This window comes from Medicago sativa, chromosome 8 (genome assembly GCF_051527215.1).
Source record: "Medicago sativa cultivar Bolivia chromosome 8, Bolivia_mono, whole genome shotgun sequence".
In the NCBI taxonomy this organism is placed as follows: domain Eukaryota; kingdom Viridiplantae; phylum Streptophyta; class Magnoliopsida; order Fabales; family Fabaceae; genus Medicago; species Medicago sativa.
The window spans coordinates 10,341,583-10,366,495 of NC_140756.1; the positions used below are offsets into that span (position 1 = coordinate 10,341,583).

General features: G+C 30.9%; 1 protein-coding gene, 1 long non-coding RNA gene and 1 pseudogene across 28 annotated transcripts; 1 reads left to right on the plus strand and 2 right to left on the minus strand.

The window, feature by feature from the left end:
- Positions 1-7,778: 7,778 nt before the first annotated feature.
- LOC146896826 (ethylene-responsive transcription factor ERF039 pseudogene) lies at positions 7,779-8,759 on the plus strand (annotated as a pseudogene). The gene has a single exon (XR_015023983.1). The product of XR_015023983.1 is annotated as an ethylene-responsive transcription factor ERF039 pseudogene (transcript).
- Positions 8,760-9,343: 584 nt separating this feature from the next.
- Positions 9,344-17,986, minus strand: LOC146896827 (uncharacterized). 24 transcript variants are annotated; one of them, XR_015021719.1, is made up of 21 exons: positions 17,684-17,986; positions 17,221-17,291; positions 16,853-16,882; positions 16,670-16,776; positions 16,498-16,542; positions 16,038-16,156; positions 15,566-15,670; positions 14,784-14,858; positions 14,290-14,330; positions 14,069-14,188; positions 13,877-13,936; positions 13,592-13,699; positions 12,884-12,962; positions 12,576-12,784; positions 12,302-12,340; positions 12,038-12,219; positions 11,896-11,947; positions 11,518-11,670; positions 10,844-10,950; positions 10,324-10,565; positions 9,374-9,760 (listed from the first exon to the last, which is right to left on the minus strand). XR_015021719.1 is itself a non-coding variant. In XM_085733328.1 (21 exons), the coding sequence occupies exons 19-21, from the start codon at positions 10,880-10,882 to the stop codon at positions 9,727-9,729; spliced, it is 315 nt and encodes a 104-aa protein (XP_085589454.1). In that variant the 5' UTR covers positions 10,883-10,950; positions 11,518-11,670; positions 11,896-11,947; positions 12,038-12,219; positions 12,302-12,340; positions 12,576-12,784; positions 12,884-12,962; positions 13,592-13,699; positions 13,877-13,936; positions 14,069-14,188; positions 14,290-14,330; positions 14,784-14,858; positions 15,566-15,670; positions 16,038-16,156; positions 16,498-16,542; positions 16,670-16,779; positions 16,853-16,882; positions 17,221-17,291; positions 17,684-17,986; the 3' UTR covers positions 9,374-9,726. The 24 variants fall into 24 exon arrangements, 19 of the variants coding, with proteins under 19 accessions (XP_085589454.1, XP_085589453.1, XP_085589456.1 ...); XM_085733328.1 differs by having other exon boundaries at positions 16,670-16,779; XM_085733327.1 differs by having other exon boundaries at positions 9,575-9,760; positions 11,518-11,598; positions 16,670-16,779.
- Positions 17,987-19,829: 1,843 nt separating this feature from the next.
- LOC146896828 (uncharacterized) lies at positions 19,830-23,751 on the minus strand. 3 transcript variants are annotated; one of them, XR_015022990.1, is made up of 6 exons: positions 23,338-23,751; positions 23,035-23,173; positions 21,744-21,847; positions 20,655-20,741; positions 20,527-20,542; positions 19,830-20,203 (listed from the first exon to the last, which is right to left on the minus strand). It is a non-coding gene; the product is annotated as an uncharacterized LOC146896828 (long non-coding RNA). The 3 variants fall into 3 exon arrangements; XR_015022988.1 differs by having other exon boundaries at positions 21,744-21,889; XR_015022989.1 differs by having other exon boundaries at positions 20,655-20,760; positions 21,744-21,889.
- Between the last annotated feature and the right edge of the window lie 1,162 nt (positions 23,752-24,913).

Sequence of the window (24,913 nt, forward strand, 5' to 3'; positions counted from 1 at the left end):
AAAGAAGCTCTACACAAAATAAGGACTTTTTATTTTGTGAAGAAAAACAATGTATAAGGAGTTTGAAAAAAAGTTATAAATCCCAACTTTTGAAAACATTCGCCTACTTTTTTTCTTTGATCTCTCTTCGACACCTACTCAGACCATTATTTATATTTTATTTTTTTAATCTCTTGCATACAGAAACGTTGTCAAAAGAAATAAAAAAACAAAACGACAATAAAACAACAACAGCAATAAACATTATCCTTCGTAAAATAAAAAATAATACACACGATTTTTCTTTATGACTTTACCTTTTTTGACTGACGTATACTTTAATAATGATAATCAAGAACTATGTTATAGTATTATCTTTTAAAAGATCCTATAACTTAGAATATGTTATCTTTCTTTTTTTGAGGGATTATCATATTTAATTTGAAATATAGTATAAGAGAATATAATATTATAATCATATTAAAAAATAATTCATTCATTTATTAGATATTTTTATGATCAAGACTTTCAATTTAAAAATTGTAAAAAGAAAAAAATCAACAAAAATTATTAGTTTAAAGATAGCTTTTAAAGCTGAAAAGTTTAAAATTGTCAAAATATATTCTTTAATATAATGTATTTGAATTTTTATTGTACATTAAAAATTTATAGTTAATTATAGCATTAAAAAAAAGAGTTTTGTAAATATATTCTATCAAATAAATTTTAACTTCATAACAGTCTTAAGCTAAAAACTTTGAAATATCCCAAACAGCTTAGACTTTATTTTAAAAGTTCTTTTTTTCGACTTTGATTCAAAAGTAACTTTTAGACCTAAAATAAGCTGGGCCAAACGCAACCTAAGTACGGTGACGATAAGTCTTCGTGGTGGAATAAAAGGTGTTTGCAAGCACGTTACCACCTTAACACTTAAGTCACTAATAAAACTGGGAAAGAGTATGTAAAAAGTGTGGTGAAAAGTGTATCGTACCTTGAGGGTGAAACTAAGTCACCCATATATAGGCGCGCATGAGAATAACCGTCTCCAGGTTATGCAACGTGTGATTAGGGAACAGGTTAGAGGACATGTGTTGGGTGATTGACACGTGGAGGCGTGCTTGAATGTAATGTGGTGCACTGATGTTGGCGTGTTCATTCAAGCGTCGTGTCTTAGTGCGGTGGACGATTAGTGCACATGTCAATATGAGATTGGTCTTTTGGTCGGTCCAGAACACTTTATTATTCACTAATTAAACACTAATTATGTAAATGCGTTTCCTATGGTTCAAGATTGTTTCCGTAGTCACTGATCAAGATATAACATTTCATATTTTAAGTTCTGAATTTTTCTATATTTAAAAATCAAATTGTATTAATATACAGACCGTCTAAATCTAATACTAATCAAATTGTCAAGGATGTGCTGACTCTGAATGGGTAAAAAGTAAAAACAATTATTGCAGGGAAGTCGATTTCCATTGAGTGTCATTGCTAAAAATGTGCAAGTGCTACTCTCCCAAGCTTGAAGCATTTGCAGCCACGGATCCAATGTGGGGGGCAATGGGGTCAACTGACCCACTTGCCTCCACTTGTTTATTGTACTTTCAACTTAAAATTTGATATTTATGTAGTTTGACCCCACTTATATAATATAATTGTCTTTACATAGTCTATTCATAACATTACAAAAAATTACAAAATTAAGAAGGGTCATAACGAGTGTTCTAAAAGCACTAGTTAAGAAATTACAAGAAGTGATTTTTTTATAAAAATTTGCTGTAATTATTATATCAAAAAAAATAACGCTTATTTTTATTAAAAAAAAGTCTTTTATGAAATCTTTAACCAATTCTCTTAGAGCATATTGTTAGCAAGACCATAAAACTAATATTATATTATAAATTATTCTAATATTTGTTGAAAAGGCGACGTTGGTGGTTGAAAAAATAATTAATTAGGGTTATATTTTTTATACTCTGCTAGAAATGGAAAAATATCTTAAAAAATCAACATTTTAGAGCAATTATAAACATGACTTATATATTTTTGTACGCTTACCCGATTATATAGTTTTATATAAATTTTTATGATATAACCTTGACCCTACTTATTAAAATTTATGGATCCGTCCCTGAACATTTGTCAAAATATTAGAGGAATGATTGAGTAGGTACCACGCAAGTTAATTAAGCATGCATATGGTAGAGCTGTTTCTTTCTATTTAATTAGAAAAAACGATTAAGACAATACTTAATGAAGCGTTTAACACATACAATTCCCTCCCTTCAAAAAAAAAAACATACAATTCCTAGTGTAGCCTATGGTAGATATGTTCCATCTTTTTTCTCACAAAAGGATGCTTATTTATTACATAATAATTTTACATACAAAGACTTGTTATCTCAAGTCATTGTCCATGAATTAAAATGATATAGACGAAAAGAAAATAGAAAAACAAGCTAGGAACTAAGGAACAAAGATAAGGAAATGGAAAATAAAAAGGACAATCGTGTAGTATATAATGCTTTAGATTTTGTCAATATATAGGTGGTGAAAGACCAACATGGTGCAACACATAAAATGCTTTGGTCCCTCAACCATTTACTCAATTGTTGGTGAGACTTAGATTACCCTTTCTTGTTTAGGGGGTATTTACCATTTCAAGATATCAACCAATCAAAATGTAATATACTCCCTCCGTCCCTTAATGTAACCTCCCTTTCCTTTTTTCACATTTCTTAAGAAAAGCTGACAATGTAATTATTATGTCTGTTTTGTGTGTTAATATTACCATATTGTCCTTTGTTTGTATATGTATTAAATTTGACTTTTTTAAATTTCAAAACAAGTTAGTAGTATTAATTAGGGGAATGTTTAGGAAAAAAATAATAAATGCATCTAGTAATTTGAAAAGGGGTTTAGATTTAGGGACAAAAAGAAAGTCAAATGGGTGGTTAGATATAGGGACGGAGGGAGTACAAATGTAACATTAAATGTCAAATAAATGAGTCAACACATTAGTTTTATTTTATTTGTAACACATTTATGGAAACAACACATTTATCTTATTTATTTGTAACACATTAGTCCTTTATTTAATTTTTGTCCCATTTAGGTCCTTTATCTATTAAAATGTGTTAAAGTTAATTCTTTTGATCATTTTTTATTAAAAAACATTGAAAATATTAATTTTATTAATAACTTTATTTTATAAAATATTTTTTAATAAAAATAAATAAATTCATAGACCACATGAACATCTTCATCATCTTCATCTTCTTCCTTAAAGCAAAAAATTGTTCATCCAAATACACCTTCAAATTCCTTAAATATTTTCACTTTCATCTTCTTCTAAACACAAAACTCAAAATTCCCAAATTTTATAAACCCTAAGTTTACCAAACCCATAAATTTGGATTTTAGATTTAAAGAAAGAATCCCATAATTTGGATTCTTAAACTTTGAATCACGGCATGTTCAGATTTAGTACCAACAATACTTTGAATATGATTTACCTTCTGTCGAACAATGGAAGAAATATATGAGAATAAATAAATTCTTCCAAACATGCATTCACACACTACACAATTTCATAAAAGATAAGTTTATAATATGAAACACCAGATTGCTATTACATATAAAGTTTAAGAACCAGTAGAAGGAAATATTAACACACATTACTCGTTGGCCAAAGTTTCAATGATCACTCACGTAACAATGGATCAAGTTTTATGTTTAGATAACTAGAGTTAGTTAAGGTAGTTAGAGTTGGTTAAACGTTAGTTAGATAGAACTATTGTTAGTTACAAGTAGTTAGGGTAATTGAGGTCTATAAAAGGACCAACCATGTAATTCATTAATCTTTTTCAATACAATTCAATATGAATTCTAAGGGTTTTTCCTATGTTTCTTCCTATCAATCATACTTCTCTCATGAAGCTAATCTACATCTATTTGATCCTAGGGTTAATTATGTTTTTGGTCCCTACCAAATTGCAACCTTGTAAGTTTAGTCCTTACTTAATTTTAATAGCATTTTTAATCCCTACAAAATAAAATTTACTTATAATTCTAGTCCCTGCTAAAATAAATTTTGTTTAATTATCCTTAAACTCTTAAATTTTTTAACGATTCTTTTTATACAAGTTTAGAACACTATGAACGGTTCATTTACTAAAATCTATAATTTTTTAACATGAAATAAATTAAATATGAATTTTTTAAAATGACAAAAGTTTAAGATATAAGTAACAAAAATATGGACGTAGAAATCAAATTTTTGCGATATTTTTTTCGGAGGACCTTTTAATAACGTTCTTAACACGCATGTAAAAAATTGTTGAAAAACTTAAGAGTTTAAGCATAAATTAAACAAATTTGGATTGAGTAAGGACTAATATTGAGTACATAAATTTTTTGTAGGGATTAAAAATGCTATTAAAATTAAGTAAGGACTAAACTTACAAGGTCGTCATTTTGTAGAGACCAAAAACATAATTAACCCTTGATCCTATTATTTCTGATATTTTATTAATAACGAAGATTTTGGGGATTCAAAATCCAAATTCCGGGCTTCCTTCTTTAAATCCAAAATCCAAATTTATGGGTTTGGTAAATTTAGGGTTTATGAAATTTAGGGATTTTGAATTTTGTGTTTAGAAAAAGATGAAAGTGAAAATATTTAAGGAATTTGAACGTGTATTTGGATGGACTATTTTTTGATTTATGGAAGAAGATGAAGATGATGAAGATGAGAATGAAGATGCACATGTGGTCTATGAATTTGTTTATTTTTATTAAAAAATATTTTATAAAATAAAGTTATTAATAAAATTAATATTTTCAATGTTTTTTAATAGAAAAATGATCAAAAGGATTAACTTTAACACATTTTAATAGATAAATGACCTAAATGGGACAAAAATTAATAAAGGACTAATGTGTTACAAATAAGTAAGATAAATGTGTTGTTTCCATAAATGTGTTACAAATAAAATAAAACTAATGTGTTGACTCATTTATTTGACATTTAATGTTACATTTGTATATTACATTTTGATTGGTTGATATCTTGAAGGGGTAAATACCCCCTAAACAAGAGAGGGTAATGTAGAAAAAACCAAAAAGATATATTAGATCTCAATTACCTAAGAGATTTCTTTTTTTTGAGAGATTTACCTATTTATCTAAGATAATTAGTTTTCATAATTACGCGCATAGATATACTAATTTACCAAGAAAAAAGGTATACACTGATTTTATGTTTGATATCTTGTCGGTCCATATGAAAGATAAAAAACATATGTTGAATGTTAATTACTTTAAGATTTTGTTTGGGAGTTTGGAGGGGAGGGGAAGTAAGGGTTTTGGGGAGTGGGAAATATAGATGGAAATTGAGAAATCTTTTACATTTTTTTGAAAGTGTTTTTTTAGAGAATAGTAAACTAATGTTTATGATTCATATATTTTTAATATTAAAAATATTATAACAACATAGAATAAATTCGAAGAATTCATATAAACCCTCTAAAAGTCTCATCCGATACAACTTTTTATTCCCCAAAATAAGGAGGGCTTTGTATTATGAAAAAAATTAAACCCTCCAAAGTCCTTCCCTCTCAATGTACTTTGTTTCTTCAACTTGCTCCTTCATTTTTTTCGGAACCCTCCTCCCTCTTTCTCTCTTTATCTCCAAACTCGCAAACAAACAAAGCCTAAGATAATTAGTCACCACAATTAGTCGGATACACTGATTTACCAAAAGAAAAGTGAAAAGTGGAGAAAGCAAAATGGTTGTGATATTTATTTTTGGTCAAAGGTTGTGAATTTTCTTTAACTAGTGACGTTGCGTTTGGACAACACAACTGACAATTTAATCGCAACGGGCACAAGAAAAATGAAACTACGTGGACTTACGAGGTTTTACACATAAATAATGTTATATATGAACGTTGGAGCTACAATAATTTATACTTTATGTGGGGCCTTAATTATGTCGGGAAAGAGGAGTTGTTTCCCACCATAGGAAAAGTAAGTCTTAACCATTGGATCAAATACTCTTACCATACTCCTTCAACACTAGATTAATTTTATACTATCTTTCATCCCCTCTCTTCCATGTCCCCACCACCAACATCAAACCCACTTCACAATCGGTGACCTGAAAAACATCAAACCTTCAAACTCTTTGGAATTTATTCATTGAAACCCAGATTAACATGTTAACTCAGATAATTTTTTTAATTAAAAGTTAAATATTTATCTTCATGTGTTCTTCAATGGAATCTTCATCTTCACCAATTTTTCTTTCCACAAGTTCAGATCTAGAAAACCACAAGTAGAAAATGTCCAGATCTGAAAAATCACGGCAACAACAACTACCACAACAACTACCACAATCTGTCCATTATTCTGCGACGATAGAAAATTGCAATTGGAGGAGACTCTTTAAATTTCTAGAAAGCAAATTGTAATCATGGGTGTCAATTACTTCTGAGATTTAAAGAGAAAGTTACTGTCACCATGATTTTTTTCTTTATATTCATCAATTTCTTTTTTCTCAAATATTTTCAAAAGCTAAAGTTAAATCTGAGAAATTAAGAAGTGGCGAATTATGAATTAATGAGAAGAAGAAGAAGAAGAAGGAAACCTAAAAAAAACAGCAGAATTATGAATTAATGAATGGAACAAGCAAATAAAATAATTATGGAAACAAGGAAATAAAATAAGTTTTTGGTGGGTTTTTCAATTGAAGAAATAAGAAGCCCCATGAAAATGGCAAAGCTTGGTTATTGGAACACTTGCAGAAGGAAGAAACGAAAATGATGGAACAATACGGTTACTGACATTGTGTTTTCCTTTTGGGTTTGTGAACAGGATGAATATGATTGCAGAAAAAATCTAGTGCAGCCGGCCTACCATAAAGTTATGCACATCATATGATCTATTGGTTAAAAAACAGTTTTCCCATGATGGGAAACAACTAGCCTTTCCCAGGCTAAATTCCACCTCTTGTTCATCCTACTAGCGTAGAAACTATATAACTCCTACAACTGGTCTACATGATTCACTAATTGTCAAAATAAATATTTTACAGACAACATGTTTATTTTACACAATATTTCGAATTTCGATCGCAATTTTTCAACTGTAAAGTAAATATACACTTAGTTTTCTAGTGAGGTGGCTCCTAAATTACCTTTCACAAAACATGGTTTTGAACTTTGAATCTTTCAAAACTATGAACCAAACATGCTTTGAATAGTGTAAAGTAAAAAAAATGTTTAGTCAAATCATTTTATAGATCTACATATATAGAACACGATGAAACTCATATAAAATTAATTTAAAAATACCTTTTAATTTTCGTGAGCTTAACTCAGTTGGTAGGGATAATAAATCTAAAAATTTGTAGATAATCTTTTTATATTTAGAGACAAACATTTTTTTATAAGTAGTCTTATAATCAAATACGGAAGGAGTATTTTTTTAATAAGGTTCTTGTTAACCAGTGCCCCCGGAACACTGGTTAAGGAATACAAAAGTAGAAAAGTTGTGTTGGAAATATAAACTGTCACTTTTGACTAACTAATTATTACACCACTTTTTAATAAAATCTTACATCTTTTAACTGCTTAACCAATGCCCGGGGGCACTGGTTAACATTCTCCTTTTAATAATTTAAAAGTAGATGCTACTATTTACAATAAAAAAAATTCCAAACAAAGAGAATTTTGCATTTCAAAAAGTTAAAAACAAAAAATCTTGAAAAGATTGAATTGTTAAGGTAGAACAACATTATTTGGTAGGTCAAGGGTCGCTTTAAGAAGGAGCTTTTCCTTCACTACAAAAAGACTAGCCTTTGGCACTTGTCCTCTCAATCCTTTCTCCATTCCCCCCCTTTCCCTATTAGTCCCTACTCTAATTCTTCTCTATTTGCACCCCCCTTCCATAAACATTCTCATTCCAAATCTAATAATCATCGTAATAACAACTCACTCCCAACAATGACACAAACAACAACCTCTTCATCATCTTCACAAGAATCACCACCAATACATTCCATTCAGAAACAAAGTCCATCACGGCCCAAAAGGCCCAGAGACGACGACAACAACAGCAGCAGCAACGACAACAACAACAAACATCCAACTTACCACGGAGTAAGAAAACGAAACTGGGGAAAATGGGTGTCCGAAATTCGCGAACCACGCAAGAAATCAAGAATCTGGCTAGGAACATTTTCAACACCAGAAATGGCAGCTAGAGCACACGATGTAGCAGCTTTAACCATCAAAGGAAAAACCGCAATTCTCAATTTTCCTCATTTATCAAACATGCTTCCAAGACCAGCAACATCAGCACCACGCGACATTCAAGCCGCAGCAACCGCTGCAGCTGCTATGGTTGACTTTGATGACCCTGTCATGCACGTGACAACAAGTTGTTCTGAATCTGAATCTGTTGAAGAACTTAGTCAAATTGTTGAACTTCCTAAAATTAATGAAGAAGGTGAAGATGACTCAGTTGATAGTACTTGGGTTTATCATCATCCTTCTCCGTTAATGGGGTTTGAAGGAATTGAATTCTATGCTACTTTTTCTGATGATTTTTTGTTACCACTTTGGGATTAAAATCATGGGTTGTTTTCAATTTCACCAAATGTTCTACTTTTGGAACATTATTGTAATATATTACTTTACTACACTCTACTTTCATACATTGTTATGGTCTTAGGTTACTCCAATTGAAATGCAACTTTCTATTTTCTCTTTGCATAATCTTTGGTGGCTTCCTCTGTTTACTAGAAATGAACAATGTGAATGTAGAATAAGTTTTAGCCATAAAATAATAATGAACATTGTGTTTGATATTTCTTTTTTGTTGTTTCAATGCTATATTGATATTTTGCTGTAGTTAGTAGCTAGCTAGTGGCCATAGGCTAGATATGACTAGACCTTCTAGACGTGTGGTAATTTTAGAAAAAAAAAATGTTCAGTCAAATGATTGGTTTTCATGTTTAAACTAGTTACAAACCCGTGCTTCGCACGGGGTGGATTGCTTTTTTCGGTTAATTTTGTTGGCAAACACATATTTGTTAATACGCTTAAAAGTAAACTGATTCCAAATATAGATATTACATGCATATAAATATAATAAACCATGATCCATAACATATCAAATCCTAGATAGGTCTACCATAAACCATGATCCACCCCCTACTTTCAATATGTAATATTTTGTTCTCATGAATGATTGCTTATAATGTTTATGCTTTTGGGAAAAATATTATATTGGATGGATAAACTGCGAAATAACAGATATTTATAGACTATAATAGATGAAGACGACTTGTCACGAGTAATAAATGGAAAATGGGAAACTATCAACCATGTTAACATAAAATTGTCTAAGTCATTTAACTTTAAATTGTAACCGAAATAACAAAATATTGCTTTTGCAGCATGCATTCATGAGATTATAGCTAAAACAACTTCATAATCGGAAAATTTCATTTACAAAAAACTTGCTAGTGGATGCGTACATGCTCAACCCACATCTTTGTTGGTGGATTCTCCAAGTCAAAAATCAATTTGTCATCTTTTTTCAAACCCCTATCGATGACAAATTTATGTCATTCACCACACATAGACTTTTCAGTATTCCTTCTTCCGGCAGTCCTTATTTTACATTTGTAAATCTTGTGAGTTTCGACATCTTCGAGTTTCATGCGAAGATACTTTCTTTTCAATATGCTCTTTGAGACGTGATTAGGGAAATGCTACAGAATATAATAGAAAAATTATAAAATTTAACATCATGCATAATTTTTCTAATAACACAACCTATTCTAGCTTTGAGAATATGATTTGATTTGCAATATGTTATACCTAATGACCCAATTGAATTCAGAAATAGATGCCAGCAATTATTCCAAATACTAAAAGTATGAAATCATATTCCAAAATAAAATAGATATAGATTTTTAAGACGGGAATGACTGAAGCAAAAACAGTAATTGTGTTAGACCTTTAGCACCACCCAAAACTCAATCACCAAAATAATGAATTTGTTCTTCTCAACTATAATAGCAGAAACCAAAACAACATCTGTGTTAGAGCTTTAGCATAAAACAAAATTCAACAATCTTAATATACAGTATATAACTCTGAGACTGAAACTAATAAACAACAATTGAAGTGGAACATAACAAATCCATTTATAGAACTAAACGTCAATCAGACACACAGATGAGATCTACCAATTACCAAAGAATCCAAGTCCAATCAAATTCTCCTAGAATACAATCAAACATTACAAATCAAAGGGTAAACAAAGCCTTACTTGAATATAATGTAATGCCATTTGACGTCAAAATTTACACATTTCTTGGCATACATTATCATCTTTAGTTCGAAGTAGTGTATCCTATAATTCTCAGATTTTTCATCATCATCGTTTTCCATGCTATCACCTTTGGAAGAGTCATTGTATTGTTCTTGAGGCATCCATAAACCTCCAAGAACTACAACAGAGTGACCAGTACCACTTGCAGCTGGAACTCTCCGCGTATGAAGTCGGTATTTCTGGAATAATAATCAAGAATCATATGTCAAACATTTAGTTCAAACTTGAACCAAAGCATGATGTAAAATTCATTAAAATGATCCTTACTTATCGATATTTTCCTTCACAATAAGAGAAACTGTGAAATTGGAGTTTTGCTATTTAGTGTGTTTTAAAAACGTACAAACAGAACGTTGAAAATACAAAAGATAAACCGAGTTTTTTTCCTCTCATCACAATGATATTGGCAAAAACAAAGTTATAATGTAAGGTAAACTTTCCCATTCTTCTTTTCAACCTGAACAATGGTGACATTTCGCTTCGGATCACGCAACATTACGTAGTCGTCAAGGGCAACACCATACTCTTTGGCAAAACATGTTGGAATGGAAGCCTTGCCTTGTCCTAGCAAATTAGCAAATAATGTCACACTTCTTGTCTACATTAGCAGTGAAAATATAGTTTGGAATAAAAAGAAGAATGAACAATGAGTGATAAATTGGATTACTGCCTTGGTATCCAGCATACAAAGCAAAGCTATGAAACTGTTATAAGGCCAACTTTTGATAAATTTAAACCGATGGTGTCTATACAAAGTGTTTACCTATAAGCAGGCGATGAAACTATATGTAAAAATAACCCTGGAGCATACTAAAAAGAAACTACATTGTAACAAAATTGCAACCAAATGTCCACTGGATGAAATATATGGATTACTTAGGTGTGAAGAAATCAATGACACACATATATAAACAAAGCAGTTATCAGTTCTACATGTCACGCCAAACACACATATGACACACATAATTGCTTCATTGAAAAATACATGAAAACTTCACATTCATATATGCTTGATCAAAACAAAGAATGTTCAAGTATAGACATTTTACCAATGCGATTTCAAATTCAACCATAAACCTAATGTTAGATAAAAAGGATTGAGGTTCTCAGTGGCAAAACATATTAACTTACAGATGTGAATTCATATTCAACCATATATGTCTTCAAATTCCAGATGTCCTTTCCAACAAAAGCAATATCATCACCAATATGCTGAGATGGTGGAAACACAAAGAGCATAGACAGATGAGTGCATAATGTGAAAATATACAAAAATTGGATATTCTGCACACAACAATAAAAGAAGACTATTTTTAGGGAACAAAACAATGAATCTTGTGTTTAACTCTAAATAAAAGAACCAGCATATTGTAAACGGAATGAGCTGGTAAAATGAAGTTATATAGTATTGTAAAAAAACACCATTAAAATCATTAAAGAGGCAAACCTAAGATCATCTACAAAGAAACAAAAGGCAACGAAATAAACCAAAAAATAATAGAAGCTAACCTGGATATGTAAGTTGCCCTCATAACACAACCCACTCATATAATCTCGCAACCTGCAAAAATGATGTAAAGAAATCAGGAAAATGAAGGAAGATAGCCAAAGCAAGACATTTTACAACCACATCTAAACTCATAAATATCACCTTTGAAATTTTACCAAAGTTTCAACTTCTTCAGGTCATAATGTAGAGTCCACATCAGCAACAAAGGAAGATTCAACACTCTGTACACATGAACAATCAGACCTATTTGACTTGACAATAACTTCATGATTATTTTCACTCATGGCCTTTAAATGAGATTTGTTTCCCTTGATTCTTAATCCCTGAAAATTTGCAAGAGATCACTATTTAATGTAATAATAGACATTATAATTATTATATAAAAGATCTCCCTTCAATACAAACCTGAGTTTTTTTTCTTGGTGTAAGGCACTGCACTGTTTCCTGCAAAATACATAACCACTGAATTTCAAAATTTGTTCAATGGCATTTTTATGCAATAGCATTCCTACCTAAATACATAGGTGTATATCTATCTATTTTACTATACAAATAATACTATATATTTTTAAACATAAAGTGTTTTATTTTTCAGATTTTCAGTGTTAAATTTTCCCTCAAATTTGACAGAAAATGCCTTTTATGCACATAATACATAGTTTTCAGCAGTCTGACTCACATTCAAAATTGTCCCATGGTTTCACTTATTTAGTGGGATTGAAAGTGGAACAGCTGCATCTGAACTCGCATAGCTGGTCATACTAACTATGGCCTCTCTTTATAATGCTTCAGTTTCAGTTACTTCTTGCGCTTCAATGACATTGTGAATTTCGCCATAATCAGCTCCAAGGCATTTCAATATCATAAAACTCACAATCATGAAAAGTCCTTCAAAATGAAAAAGGTAAAAGTCACATAAATAATAAAAAAAAATGTAACGTAGGAAACAAAGTTTTCATAAAACAATAATAGTTTATTTTAAGGTACCTAATAGAATTATGCAGGAAAAAACACGAGCCATAAAAGAAATTTCAACAAACCATGAATCATTATCATCATCATTTCCCTGTAATCAATTCATAGGAACCATAATGAATATACATTGAAAAAAATATACAATAAGATGATATGAATTATAGCAATAATTACTTAATCATACATTTTTTGGTGCTGTTAGTATCTTCATTTAAAAACCATAAGAAATTTGGAAAGGTTAATTCACAACAGAGCCAAGTCGTTTCTAGCTATCAATAAGGGCATGGTTTGGAATCATATACATTATTAATATTCTGCATAAATGTAAAAGCTAAGCTACTTCTAATTTCTCGAAAAAGATTGCAATTATTCAAATCAAATTTTAAGCATACCACTGAGAACCCTGTATAAAAATTTACCAATTCATCATAAGACCAACTTGTAATACTTCAGTCATATATACCAATTCATAATCTAGCTACAGAATATGGAGAAAGTACTCCAAATATAATTTATAGAGTTTACATTAATTTTTCCACCTAATGCATATAGTTTTACATAAACCAAATGACATGCACACACTGCGGGAAGAGATCCTAGAAGCTCTACCCAGAACAGGACTAAATATCATTTTAAAAGGGGATCAACCATATAAAAGGAGGACATGTAACATAAAAAATAGTAAAAATTGAGATTGACATTCTAGGCAAGAGAAGTAACCTCAAGCTTATTTGTAGAAATCTCTGATGAAGATGTTATTCCACAGATAACTATCGTCAATAAACTCAACTTCTGAGTCCAATTCAAAGCCTTCCATGCTCTCTGATGCTACAAAACATATTATATAGACTCCATCATCCTAAGATCATACATAATACCTCAGCTGTTTCCAAAGAACATACATAATACTTCAGCTGTTTCCCATTGTTTCAAAATTTCACTAAGTGCAATACTCATTACAATCCCTTATTCCCCCACAAAAATATCGAGACGATAGAATACTACCACGTGAATGTCGAATCTCTTAGATGCAGCATGTAATTGAGGTGCTAAAAATATATCCGCCTACAAATGATAATGAACGTGTTAGGTTATATATAACTATGACAGACAAAAATTCAGCGCAAAACTTCAGTTTGGTTAAAAAAATCAATGTATAATTACACATTTCCATTTATGAATATCATGAGAACTTACTGTGAATAAAAAATAATAAATAAGCGTAAAATTTCTGAATTCTTTACGAAGAATAGTTTCAATAGCAGCTTGTAAGAACCCTCTTTAATAAAGGGCCAACATTTGGTTTCCTTCATAAACCTGAAAAACAAATAAAATCAAAACTTTTTTTCAATGTAAAGCAAAACAATGGAAAAATCAAAACTTTTTTATTCAAAGTATTTGAAGAAAAGAAAACTAACACCAAGAAGCTCCTCAACAATTTCTTTAACCCTCTTCATACCTACACAATAAAAATCACAGAATTAAATCAAACTTTACATGGTTAAAAGAGTTTACTTTTTAGGTTGAAATGGTTCAAAAACTTCCCTAGAATGAGTTGTAAACAGGCATGGAAATTTAAACTAACTAATACTTCATCAATTCAAAAGTATCATAATCTTAAGTTGATTTTTTTTTTAAAAAATTCTATTTAAAAGGTAACTTGCTTTAAACTAAGTAATACTTTAAGGTAATTTCAAAAACTTAAGATTAAAAAGATTAAATTTTTTTGTATTTGAGCATATATTCAAATCAGAATTCATTTTTATAAGAACAAAAGTAACAATAACGGCATTATATTCATAAAGTTAGAAAATCAATCATTTTTGCAGGCAAAACCTGAAAAGATATTGTTAGACTTTGTAAAGCCCCAAGAAAAATCTCAAACCATAGGTTGTTGAATTGACAGACTCACCGGGAGCAGTAAACTCTGCCACTGAAATGGACGAATCAACAGTATAAGACAAAGCACTACTACAAATAGAACACCCTGCATTGTGTCAAAAATTGCCAAAATGAAAGCATCCCTAAAGCAATCAGAACTAATCCACATCAACAAAAAATGACCATTGATGTTGTCCATACTGATAATGAAAAGGCTTTCTCAGTAGCTGCCAACTTCGGATTGACCTCTTTACCAAGTAGAGTTGTAAAGAAAGCACATATTTATGGATAATAGTTGTGTTAAAAATGACTTAAGAATTACCTCAGTTGGTTCAGAACAATCTAAAAAGTTTTATTTGAAGCCAAGAGAATCAATTGAATGTCATATATATTGAATAACTTGTAAATCTTCAAGAGGGTGGAACATAAAGTCAGAATTTGGAAGTGATTTATCTCACTGAACATGAATTTTTATATATTAAAACTTAAGCGAGGTCTGCTCAAGAACATGAAATAAAGTCCATTGCACATATATTTTCAACCAAAATGAAAACCAGGTAACTTATTCGTTAAAAAATGTAAAATGAAGCAATAAAACAAAAACATGAGCACGCTGTTAAAATTGTTGAAGGGGTTTCTCAGTTTCTTACCACAACCTTGTGCTCAAAGTATAGTCCAGAATTTGAAACAATTAAATTCAACAATAAAACAAATAGCATGATATACCAGAATTTGAATCAACAAATGAATTCAACAATTTTTGACTAAATATAATCACACAGATATATATAAGATAGAAGAGAGATAAAATACCTAATTGTGTCGAAACTGTCAGTTGCGTTTCAGAGGAAAGAGCATGCACAGCCATAGTTGACAGTCACTAAAATGCAACCAGTCCCATATTGTTCTTCTCATGTTCTACGCAAAAAATATTAAAAACATACGTTGAAACTTAATCTCGTGTTCCTCTCATATGTTGAACGGAATGGAATGATTGTTATTTATAATTATAATACTATGATGTACTAATTAGTTGGAAACCATATCATTTTCTTCTCATACTGATTTGGACAAACATATATATTTCGTACTGAAACTTCAATAAATGCAGGAAATAACCATTGAATCAAAATTACAGATTATGATGCTAAGTAGGGATAGAGATTGGGATGAGTTTTAAGAATCTATTTCAGTAAATTATAATTTTCTCTCATATATAGTTATAGGTGTATGACAGAAATAAAATATGAAAGCTTGGCAAAGAAGTTTCAAATGATCTGCAAACCTTAGAGAAAGCCAACCCTTTCAGCTTTTTACACCGACGATCAGCATTGTCCAAAGTGAGGATTTCATCAGGTTTAAAATTTTTGAGAAAATTCACAGTGATATCATCCTCAACATATCCTGAAATTGTCAAATTCACACACAACACAGCAATTACGGGAACTATTTTCCCCTGTGTCTGTTTTCTTTTCAGGCTGAAGCAAAGTTACAGAAAAAGGTTCTTCCAAAAAGAAAGTCTGGAACGGAGATTAACAAACATTTCAATCAGTTGAAACATCGACTGTTAAACTTAAGCGCTTAATTATATCTGGAAATTCAAACGGTAGAAAATGCCTACTAATTCCAAGTGCTTGGAAGTTGCAAACACAATTGCATTGAAAAATCACACATATCATGATATATCAACAGATGTAAATTAATTACAGTTCCTGATGCATAATTAGTACATCACAGAAAATTACCTTGCATATTGAAAATTTTCACGCAGCTTAAACACTTATTATTTCCTGAAATTCAAACCGCACAAAATGTCTTATATTTCAAAGTTTCATATATAGCACTTCATAAAAGACCATCCATTAGAGATATCCTTCTAATCCAGAACTTGTAAAGGGTGAATCAGAAGTGAATTACCTTCTGCAGAATTTGGCAGATGCAGGGCTGTTGTATTTGGGTCACCTTCATATGGTTTCAGCTATCCGCCTGACCAGCTTATACGGACCATAAAAACGCTTGGCAAGCTTCTGGATCAGATGCCAAAATTAAATACGGCCGCAGCAAGACAAAAACTCCAATATAAAGAACAAATAACCATACCTACAACAACTTGTATTCCAACTTAAGCTTCTGCAAAACAAATTAATTGACAGCTTATTGCTTCTAAAGACTTCAATTTTAACCCAAACACTAAAACATCAATTCAAACATACCCCACAACAACTTAACTGCTACTTTCTAAACAATCTGATAACAATAGTTCAAAACTATACAAATTGAGAAATTTTATTTCACATATTGAGACATTACCTCAAACACTTGATGAGCGCCTCTCCCAACCCATTTATTTTTTACATCAATTCACTTTTTACATCAAACAAAAGTCATAACTGATAACTTATAAAGCAAAAATCTGAAATAAATAATTTATTTAAATAAAATCACATGATTGAGAACATAACAATTACCAACTTTGAACAATGCATTCCCTTCTTCCTTCTTCTTTCCATCTGCATCAATCTTCTCTTAAAATAAAACCCTTAAAATAATAAGAACAACTTTCTCAAAACATGCAACCAGAATCAATGTTGAATAAAAAAGAAAAAACAATTTCACAAATTCATCCCACAAACAGCTTATGGTTTCTAGCTTTTCATCCCAAACAGCACAACAACAATTTCACAAATTGATTTCAATAACAGGACCATAAAATGGGGAAGAAATCATAAAAGAAACAATAAATACAAAATCACTAAACAACAAACCCAGAAACTTCAATTTGGAACCCTAATCACCGTCTGACTGAATTTTTTTTTTTCAAAAATCAAAACCTTTAACATACAATCTCATATCCAAAGCAAGAATAGAACAGAAAATAAAAAAAAATACAGTTGATCATGATTTTAGATTCATCAGAGATAAGGAAATTACCTTCAATGAAGAAGAACCAATGAGACAGAAATCAACAAACAATAAACCAAACCCACAAAATCAAACCCTTAAAATTATAAAAAAAAAAAACTTTTTGGAGACATGCATGCAATTAGATTGATGAAATTTGATGGAAAAGAAAGAAGAGAGGGTGAGGCCGTGTTTGAGAAGAGAGAAGGAGAAGGAGATGAAATTTGATGCAATTAGTCCACCCTTCTTTCTCTGTTCCTGTTTCCTCTCCCCTTCTTCCTCTCCCGTTCCCGTTTCTCTCCCCTTCTTTTGTTTTTTTTTCTTTCTTTTCTTTTGTTTTTTTTTTCTTTTCACATATATATAGGCAAGGGGAGTCCATTTACTAATTGACGAAAATGCCCTTATTAAGGGCAAAAGGGTAATTTCCACGGACATTGATTTTCATATTTGGTTTAGTAGATGAGTGTGCACAATATACTTGTAAAGAAAGATTTTTACCTTCCCATTGTAACACTCTTAAATTCCTTCAAAAAAAAAAAAAAAAAACACTCTTAAATATTTTTCCTCTCATTGGACGAAATAGCTAGGTGACGGATTAAGGATGGTGAGTTAGTGAGGTTAATATACACATTAAAACATTAAAATTATTAGAGCTTGAACCAAGTTATTAATGAGAAAATATCCTAGATCTATTTAGAGATGTCAATTTGTAATTATAAGCGAGGATCGCAGTGGGGACAATCTTATTTTGAAACTTAAGCGTGGGGAATTTTATTTGCGGGATTGAAGATGTGGAAAAAAAAGTCATGGTGAATAGTTTGAGGACAAAGACAATGTCACAGGGACCTTTCATCATTTGAGATGTCTTATAGCTCATAATCGAACTAAAGTTATCTTAAAGTGAATCTTATTAATCATTTGAGTTAAATAACTCGATTACGTAATTAATCATAGTACTTTTTAGTTATCTTTTGGTTAATTTCTTTTCTAGCTAAAAGAGAAGTGGTCGTTTTATAACAAAAATAAAAAATTGAGAGATCAAAAGCAACAACCAATGTATTTTAAGAAATTGAAATTTTTTCTATGCTTAAATTGATTGAGTCCAAGCCTTTACATTATATATATGTTTTTGTTACGTTAGACCCTCATTTCAAAGCTCTCTAAAGAAAAAGAATGTTTCTTCATAGTATGGTGAAAATGGAGTCAGGATAAGGAGCAAAAGGTAGTACAAATTTAATACACGCTTTGTCTTTTGTCAAATTAGTTGTTATGACCAAATTAAACATTAAATCGTTGATTAGCAATATTATGTCTAGCAAGTCTTTTAAAAGCGCCATTGTCAATATTTATGCCCGTTGATGTGTTAATGTCATCTTCCACTATCATTATCATCTTAATCATCCATCCATTATGTCACGCTTTTCGTAGTTTATACAATGTATTTTTTTTTTTAAAATCAGTTTAGGCTATGTATGGTACCACATCAATTGGTTAATTAGCGTGTAAGATTTAAGATACTCCCACATCTTTTCATGTTCTTATAACTAATTAGTTTGGCTAATTTCCTAATTACTATATTACTATAGTTATACAACCACTGCCCTCAATGACTCTTATTTATTATATTTGACTTGGCGTGTCGAGTTAAATTAATATTACACGTTTATTTTATGGATTTTATTTGGTGGAAAAAGATTCGGACAGAAAGAAAAAATAAAGGTAAAGGCATTGTCAAAAGATTAAAAAGAAATATAACCGATAAATAAATAAATTGGAAAACACCTTTGAAGAAAAAATATAGCAAGAGTTTCCGTTTGGGAATTATACCGTTGTAAGGTTTTGAATATTCCATCACAATGTCTTATTCAAGATACGTCGTTGCAATATTTGTCTTATTCAAGATACGTCGTTGCAATGTTTTCAAATTCTTCAAGATGGTACGTACGTAGTAGGTATGCCTCCATTCTACAATAAGTATTGCTTTTAGAGATTACCATATCTTAAAATAATTTTACTCTTTAATTTGATTGTTTTATTTTATTTAAAAATTTATATTGTGTATCACATTCTTTAATTATTCTACACTAGACCATCGACCCGTGCTAACGCACGGGTCATACAAAAGAATAAATATAGCGCAAATATGAAAGTAAATACTTACCTTGAATCGGAAAAATAGTATAATTCAACTCATAAAATAAATTGCCACATACGTTTTTAATGTACCATATTAAACAATTTCCATGACATCGACCCTGTTACAGAAAGGAAAAACACTGAATCCTAAATGTCTGATTCATGGAGATTGAAGAAATTCGATAACAAAGCAGATAGTTCCATCATTCGAGCAAGTTAAACAGCTTTAGTGTCGGTAGGCTCAATCTTGACACGAACAGCCCTGTTAGGTTTTGTAACCGATGCCTGACCAGCTTCACCATGTTCAACAGCCACAGAGTTAATGCTATCAGAGGACCTCTTAAGACTTGTCTTGCTGGTTGGTGTGTCAATCACAGAGGTATTGCTGCATGAGTCTTCAACCTCCTGTACATCCTGCAGACATTTGCGTAAAAAAATTTGTTTAAAACATAACTTGAATAGATATAAAATACCCACAAATTCTTTGAAAAAACAATACAATTGAGTTAATGTGAGTTTGAAAAATTACGTTGACTCCGCCATAGGATTGGATACACAGTTTTTTAATAGGGTACCTTAGAAATACATTATCTCAATAAGACACTTAGTAATACTAAATGTATGCCTTTCACACCGAAGAATATAACATAATGCATTTACAATGTCATTAGATTGACTTCCAATACATATATTGACCGATGGGTCTTGAAACAATAATGGCATCAAAATCTGCTCACCTAGCTCCCAATTCACCTGCCAACATTCAAAAAAATACAATTTGAGAAGCATGAGTGTTTATATTAACATATATAAGTAAACATTTAAATGTTCCATCCTGAAATATGCCTATTAAACTCGAACATACCAATAAACGTTATGTCTTTCAAGTGAACAAACAGATTGAGCAGCATGTATCGCAGATCAGTGGGTCTACAATGTCACCTGGTCTCATCTGTACGAAGCGTACATGGCTAATAACATCACACACAGACTGAATTCTCCGGCACAAATACAGGAACAAACAAAGGAATCACTCACAGTACAATATCATTATACTATATACAATTCTGTTAAATCTCAAGTCACACTTTACCTGTCTCCATGCAAAAGTAGCATCTCAGCCACAACATCAAAACTGATTTAATTTCACACTAAAATTACACATTGCAGAAAACTTCTGTATATACCACATTTGATGTAGTGTTGATGTAATTACCCTCTTCATCAATCAATAGAATTTTCAGTCTGTTTCTTGATGTAATTATAAATACCAGCATGATAATATAAAGATAATAGAAGATTCACTTTAATAAAAATAACATGATAAACATTGATCCACGTCTTTTTTTTTTTGAAATAATCCACATCCTTTCTTGTATTACAAAAAAAAAAAGCATTGATCCACATCAATGATATGATGGTAGGAGTCATTTTTTTATGTTTTGGATCAAATTAAAGATATATTCAATTTCTTCTATAGACTCTATCGGAATGATATAAGATGTGTTCATGAATGTAAGAGAAGTATTGAATATGAAGTAAAAATAGAGATTTATGCTACTCGGAGAAATTGAATATTTATTTTTTAGGCAAGAAAACTCATCATTTCATTAAGAATAAAATCATGAATACAATTTGGTACAATCTCATAAACTTGCGGATTAGTTGTGTATCCACTCAAGCCACTACATCAACTTGCCTCCTAGTAAGCTCTACCACAGAGTTTGTAAATACAGTTCAACTCAGATAAATCAGGTGTCGTGGGACGTGGAATTAACATGATCATCTACTATCGTAAAATCTAAATCCAAAATGATGTTATCAGTATTCAACTCATGAATCTGCTTTATAGCATAGTATAAACCATATGCTTCCCCTTTTGTTACACTTATTTTGGATTGGAGTCTAATAGATTTAACTTGAAGAAAATTACCATACACATCACGAAAATTACCATGATTGCAAGTTATGGCTCTATAGCAGCACCACTTACTAAGCTCCACATGTGATAGTGATGCTACAGAACAGCCTCCATCGTGCATTTTTGTGCCTGTGTTGCTGCCATATTGATGAAGAAACATGAATGTCCATAAATAGATACTGAACAAAAGAAAACAAAAGACTTCTTCAATTTTTTGGTGAATTAGGACAGGATATAAAACAGATGCACACTTTCAAAACTTTTAGGTGATGCATATCTTTAAAAGCAGAGAGCAATATGAATATGAATGAATCCTAACACATTAGTAATGCACTACATTCAGAAAACATTTGTTAGCATGTGGGAAGGAGGCTTATCAAATATCATACTTTCACCAAGAGTACATATTAGAACTAACTTAAAATTAATTCAATGGAGTAAGAGATCATAATGACTTATCATAACTATACCTGCCCATAAATTATGATAGTAACAATTCCAAAATAGTTCAATGAAAAGAGAAATTGAAGAAAATTGTGAGAAGCAAAGCATGAATGATTGTAGTTTCCCCATAAATGTAAATGAAGAGGACTACACCAAACGATAAAGTGGGGAATCGAGAGTCATAAGCATTTAAAGAGTAGATAATCAACAACCTAATATTTTGAAAGTGAACAGATTTTTTTATTCATTAAAATGTTAGAAGTCAGTCAATGTCCATTTCTAAAGATCTTTAACTGAAAACTTTTATATGAACACTTGAGTTTTAAAATACTTTACAGAATCAGCCATCACATATCAGAGCACACAACATGATCAAATCAAAGCGCTTAATTACCAAAACAAATCTTTCGCATGGAATATGTATTCAATTCTCACATCAATATAGCAACAATGAGTCAAAATAGACTTCTACAAAAAGAAAAAGATAAAAATTTAAAACATTCTTAAGTTGAACATTCTTTTCTTGATAAATTATCTATTCTTTTGGATCAAGTTGAACACTCCACATTTTAAGTGAAACACAAATTAAAGTTTTATTAAAATGCAAATAGTAGAGAAACATGAATGCTTACTTCATATAAGTTGAAAGTTAAACATACTGATGCTTATAAACCCCAAAAAGCAGCAATATCTTTTACACTATTTTATTAGACATGTCACAAAAGATACAAATATCTAATGTCATAACCATAGCACCAATGATAATATATAAAACACTTATGCAGAAATTTCCTCATAAACCATTCACTTCCACAAAATAGACATAAAAATAAATATGCTTAAAAACCATTTATAGTACTTATATTTTGATTAAGCATACCTCATTCTTAATCATGCTCCACTTGTTTTTCTTAAGCCACTTCATCAAAATGTCTCTTTTGCAACAAAGACCTACATAAATAATTCTTGAAGGTCCCATTCACGTAGCGTAATTTCCACTTTCAATATGAATTTGAGCCCTACATAACAAAACAAAACATGACAATTACGAAAAGAGAGTTTGACCTCTCATGTAACAAATGTGAAAACTATAAGATTTGGAATGATTATTAATATTGAGAGTTATGAGTCAATTATAGTAAGATAAACCCCATACAAAAAAAAATCATCTAACACCAAATACCTTGACATGAATCTCTACCATCTAGGTATACACAATTTTCTGCACTATCTTCCAAACTTGCAATCAGAAGTGGTAAAATCAAAAGCCTCAATTAGAAAATCTCAAAAACACAAACTGATAAAAAATTGAGAGGGGACTTATAGAGGGAAGACATAAACACAACAAATAAAGAGCAGAAGAGAATCAAGTCTGATTCCATCCAATTCCTCAAAATGGACAACAATCATTCATTATAAGAACCAAATGTACCAAATCAACATAAAAAAAAACGATTAAACGACTTTTTAAATTGCATATCAAAGTAAATTTTGACTTTTAAGCTACCTAATTGCTATAAATTTGCACTGCTTTATAGCTTATAGAGCATCCTCATTGACTACCAAAGAACTAACCAAACATGATTCTTTTATTTACTTTGTGAGATTGCATAAAAACATGAAAAAGAAAATAAAACTATAGCAACAACAATGGAGAATGATTTTTGCAATAATTGCGGCATTGGAAAGAAAAACAGAAGTACATGATTGGAAGCCAAATTGAAATCAAATCAAAATCTAAATTGAAACTCCAAAATAGTGAGTTAATTTCAAAACCACAAATTCATAATCATTCGCGCGTTTCACTCACGAACGTCGGTGCCACTCTCGTCAATTTTGTACGGCAAGAACAACAAAACTTCCAATTCTCTCCTTCTATGCTACTGCCTTGCCTCCGAAAAAATTTGTGGCAAGATGGGAGTGATGGAGGCAGCGCCAATGGAGAGTTGGCTAATTTGCGGGTGGGTTTATTTTTCTAACAAAAAAAATATCACATTTCCATCCAGTCAATAATTAAATGGACAAAAATAAACATGAAAATCGATAAACTTACCCAGCCAGTCCATAATTAAGAGTACAAAAAAAACCTTTATATAAGGCCTCTATTTTGCCACGACCAATGTCTGCGACCTTTATATAGGGTAAAAGTATTGAAGTAGAAAACGGACAATCGATTAGCTGATATCATGTATAGAAAAAAACAAAAATGATATCTATATATGATTTGGACCTGTTAGAATAAAGTTGATCAGTCTGTTATAACTATTTATGTTTTTGAAGAGGATCAGTCAGTTATAACTTCTCAGCATGGAATATATTGATTTTTTTTTTGAAAGAATGGAATATATTGATTTGATAAAACATTTATAAACTATTTTCAAGACATGGAAGCTAAAAACTCAAACCCTAATTGTCATACCCTTAAATTAGAACATCAATAACAAATTTTCATTCACTTAATTAGAAAATGCATTTCACACGTCTCACCGGTTAAAAATACGGAGGTAGGATTTACCCTTCATCAAAGAGGCATACATGTCAATGAAAGGTGCATAGTATCTGTTTATCGGCAAGAAGAAAGGGTTGGGGTTGGAATCAGCACTGGCTGCGGCGGAATCAACACCAGCTGCGGATTGGCCATAGTATCTGTTTATCGGCAACTACATGCGATAAACCGATTGAGCAAGAAAAAAAATTATCAATCAAAGAAAAAAAAATCAAAACCGATTCGGCAACAATAACAGAACAGAAATCTCAAT

Coding starts and splice junctions, on each gene's coding strand:
- LOC146896827 (XM_085733318.1), bottom strand. CDS start 12,164: ATGAAGTTATTGTCAAGTCAAATAGGTCTGATTGTTCATGTGTACAGA. Junction 11,948..12,051: donor CTGAAGAAGTTGAAACTTTG/GTAAAATTTCAA, acceptor TCATTTTTGCAG/GTTGCGAGATTATATGAGTG. Junction 11,671..11,895: donor AGGGCAACTTACATATCCAG/GTTAGCTTCTAT, acceptor TGTTGTGTGCAG/AATATCCAATTTTTGTATAT.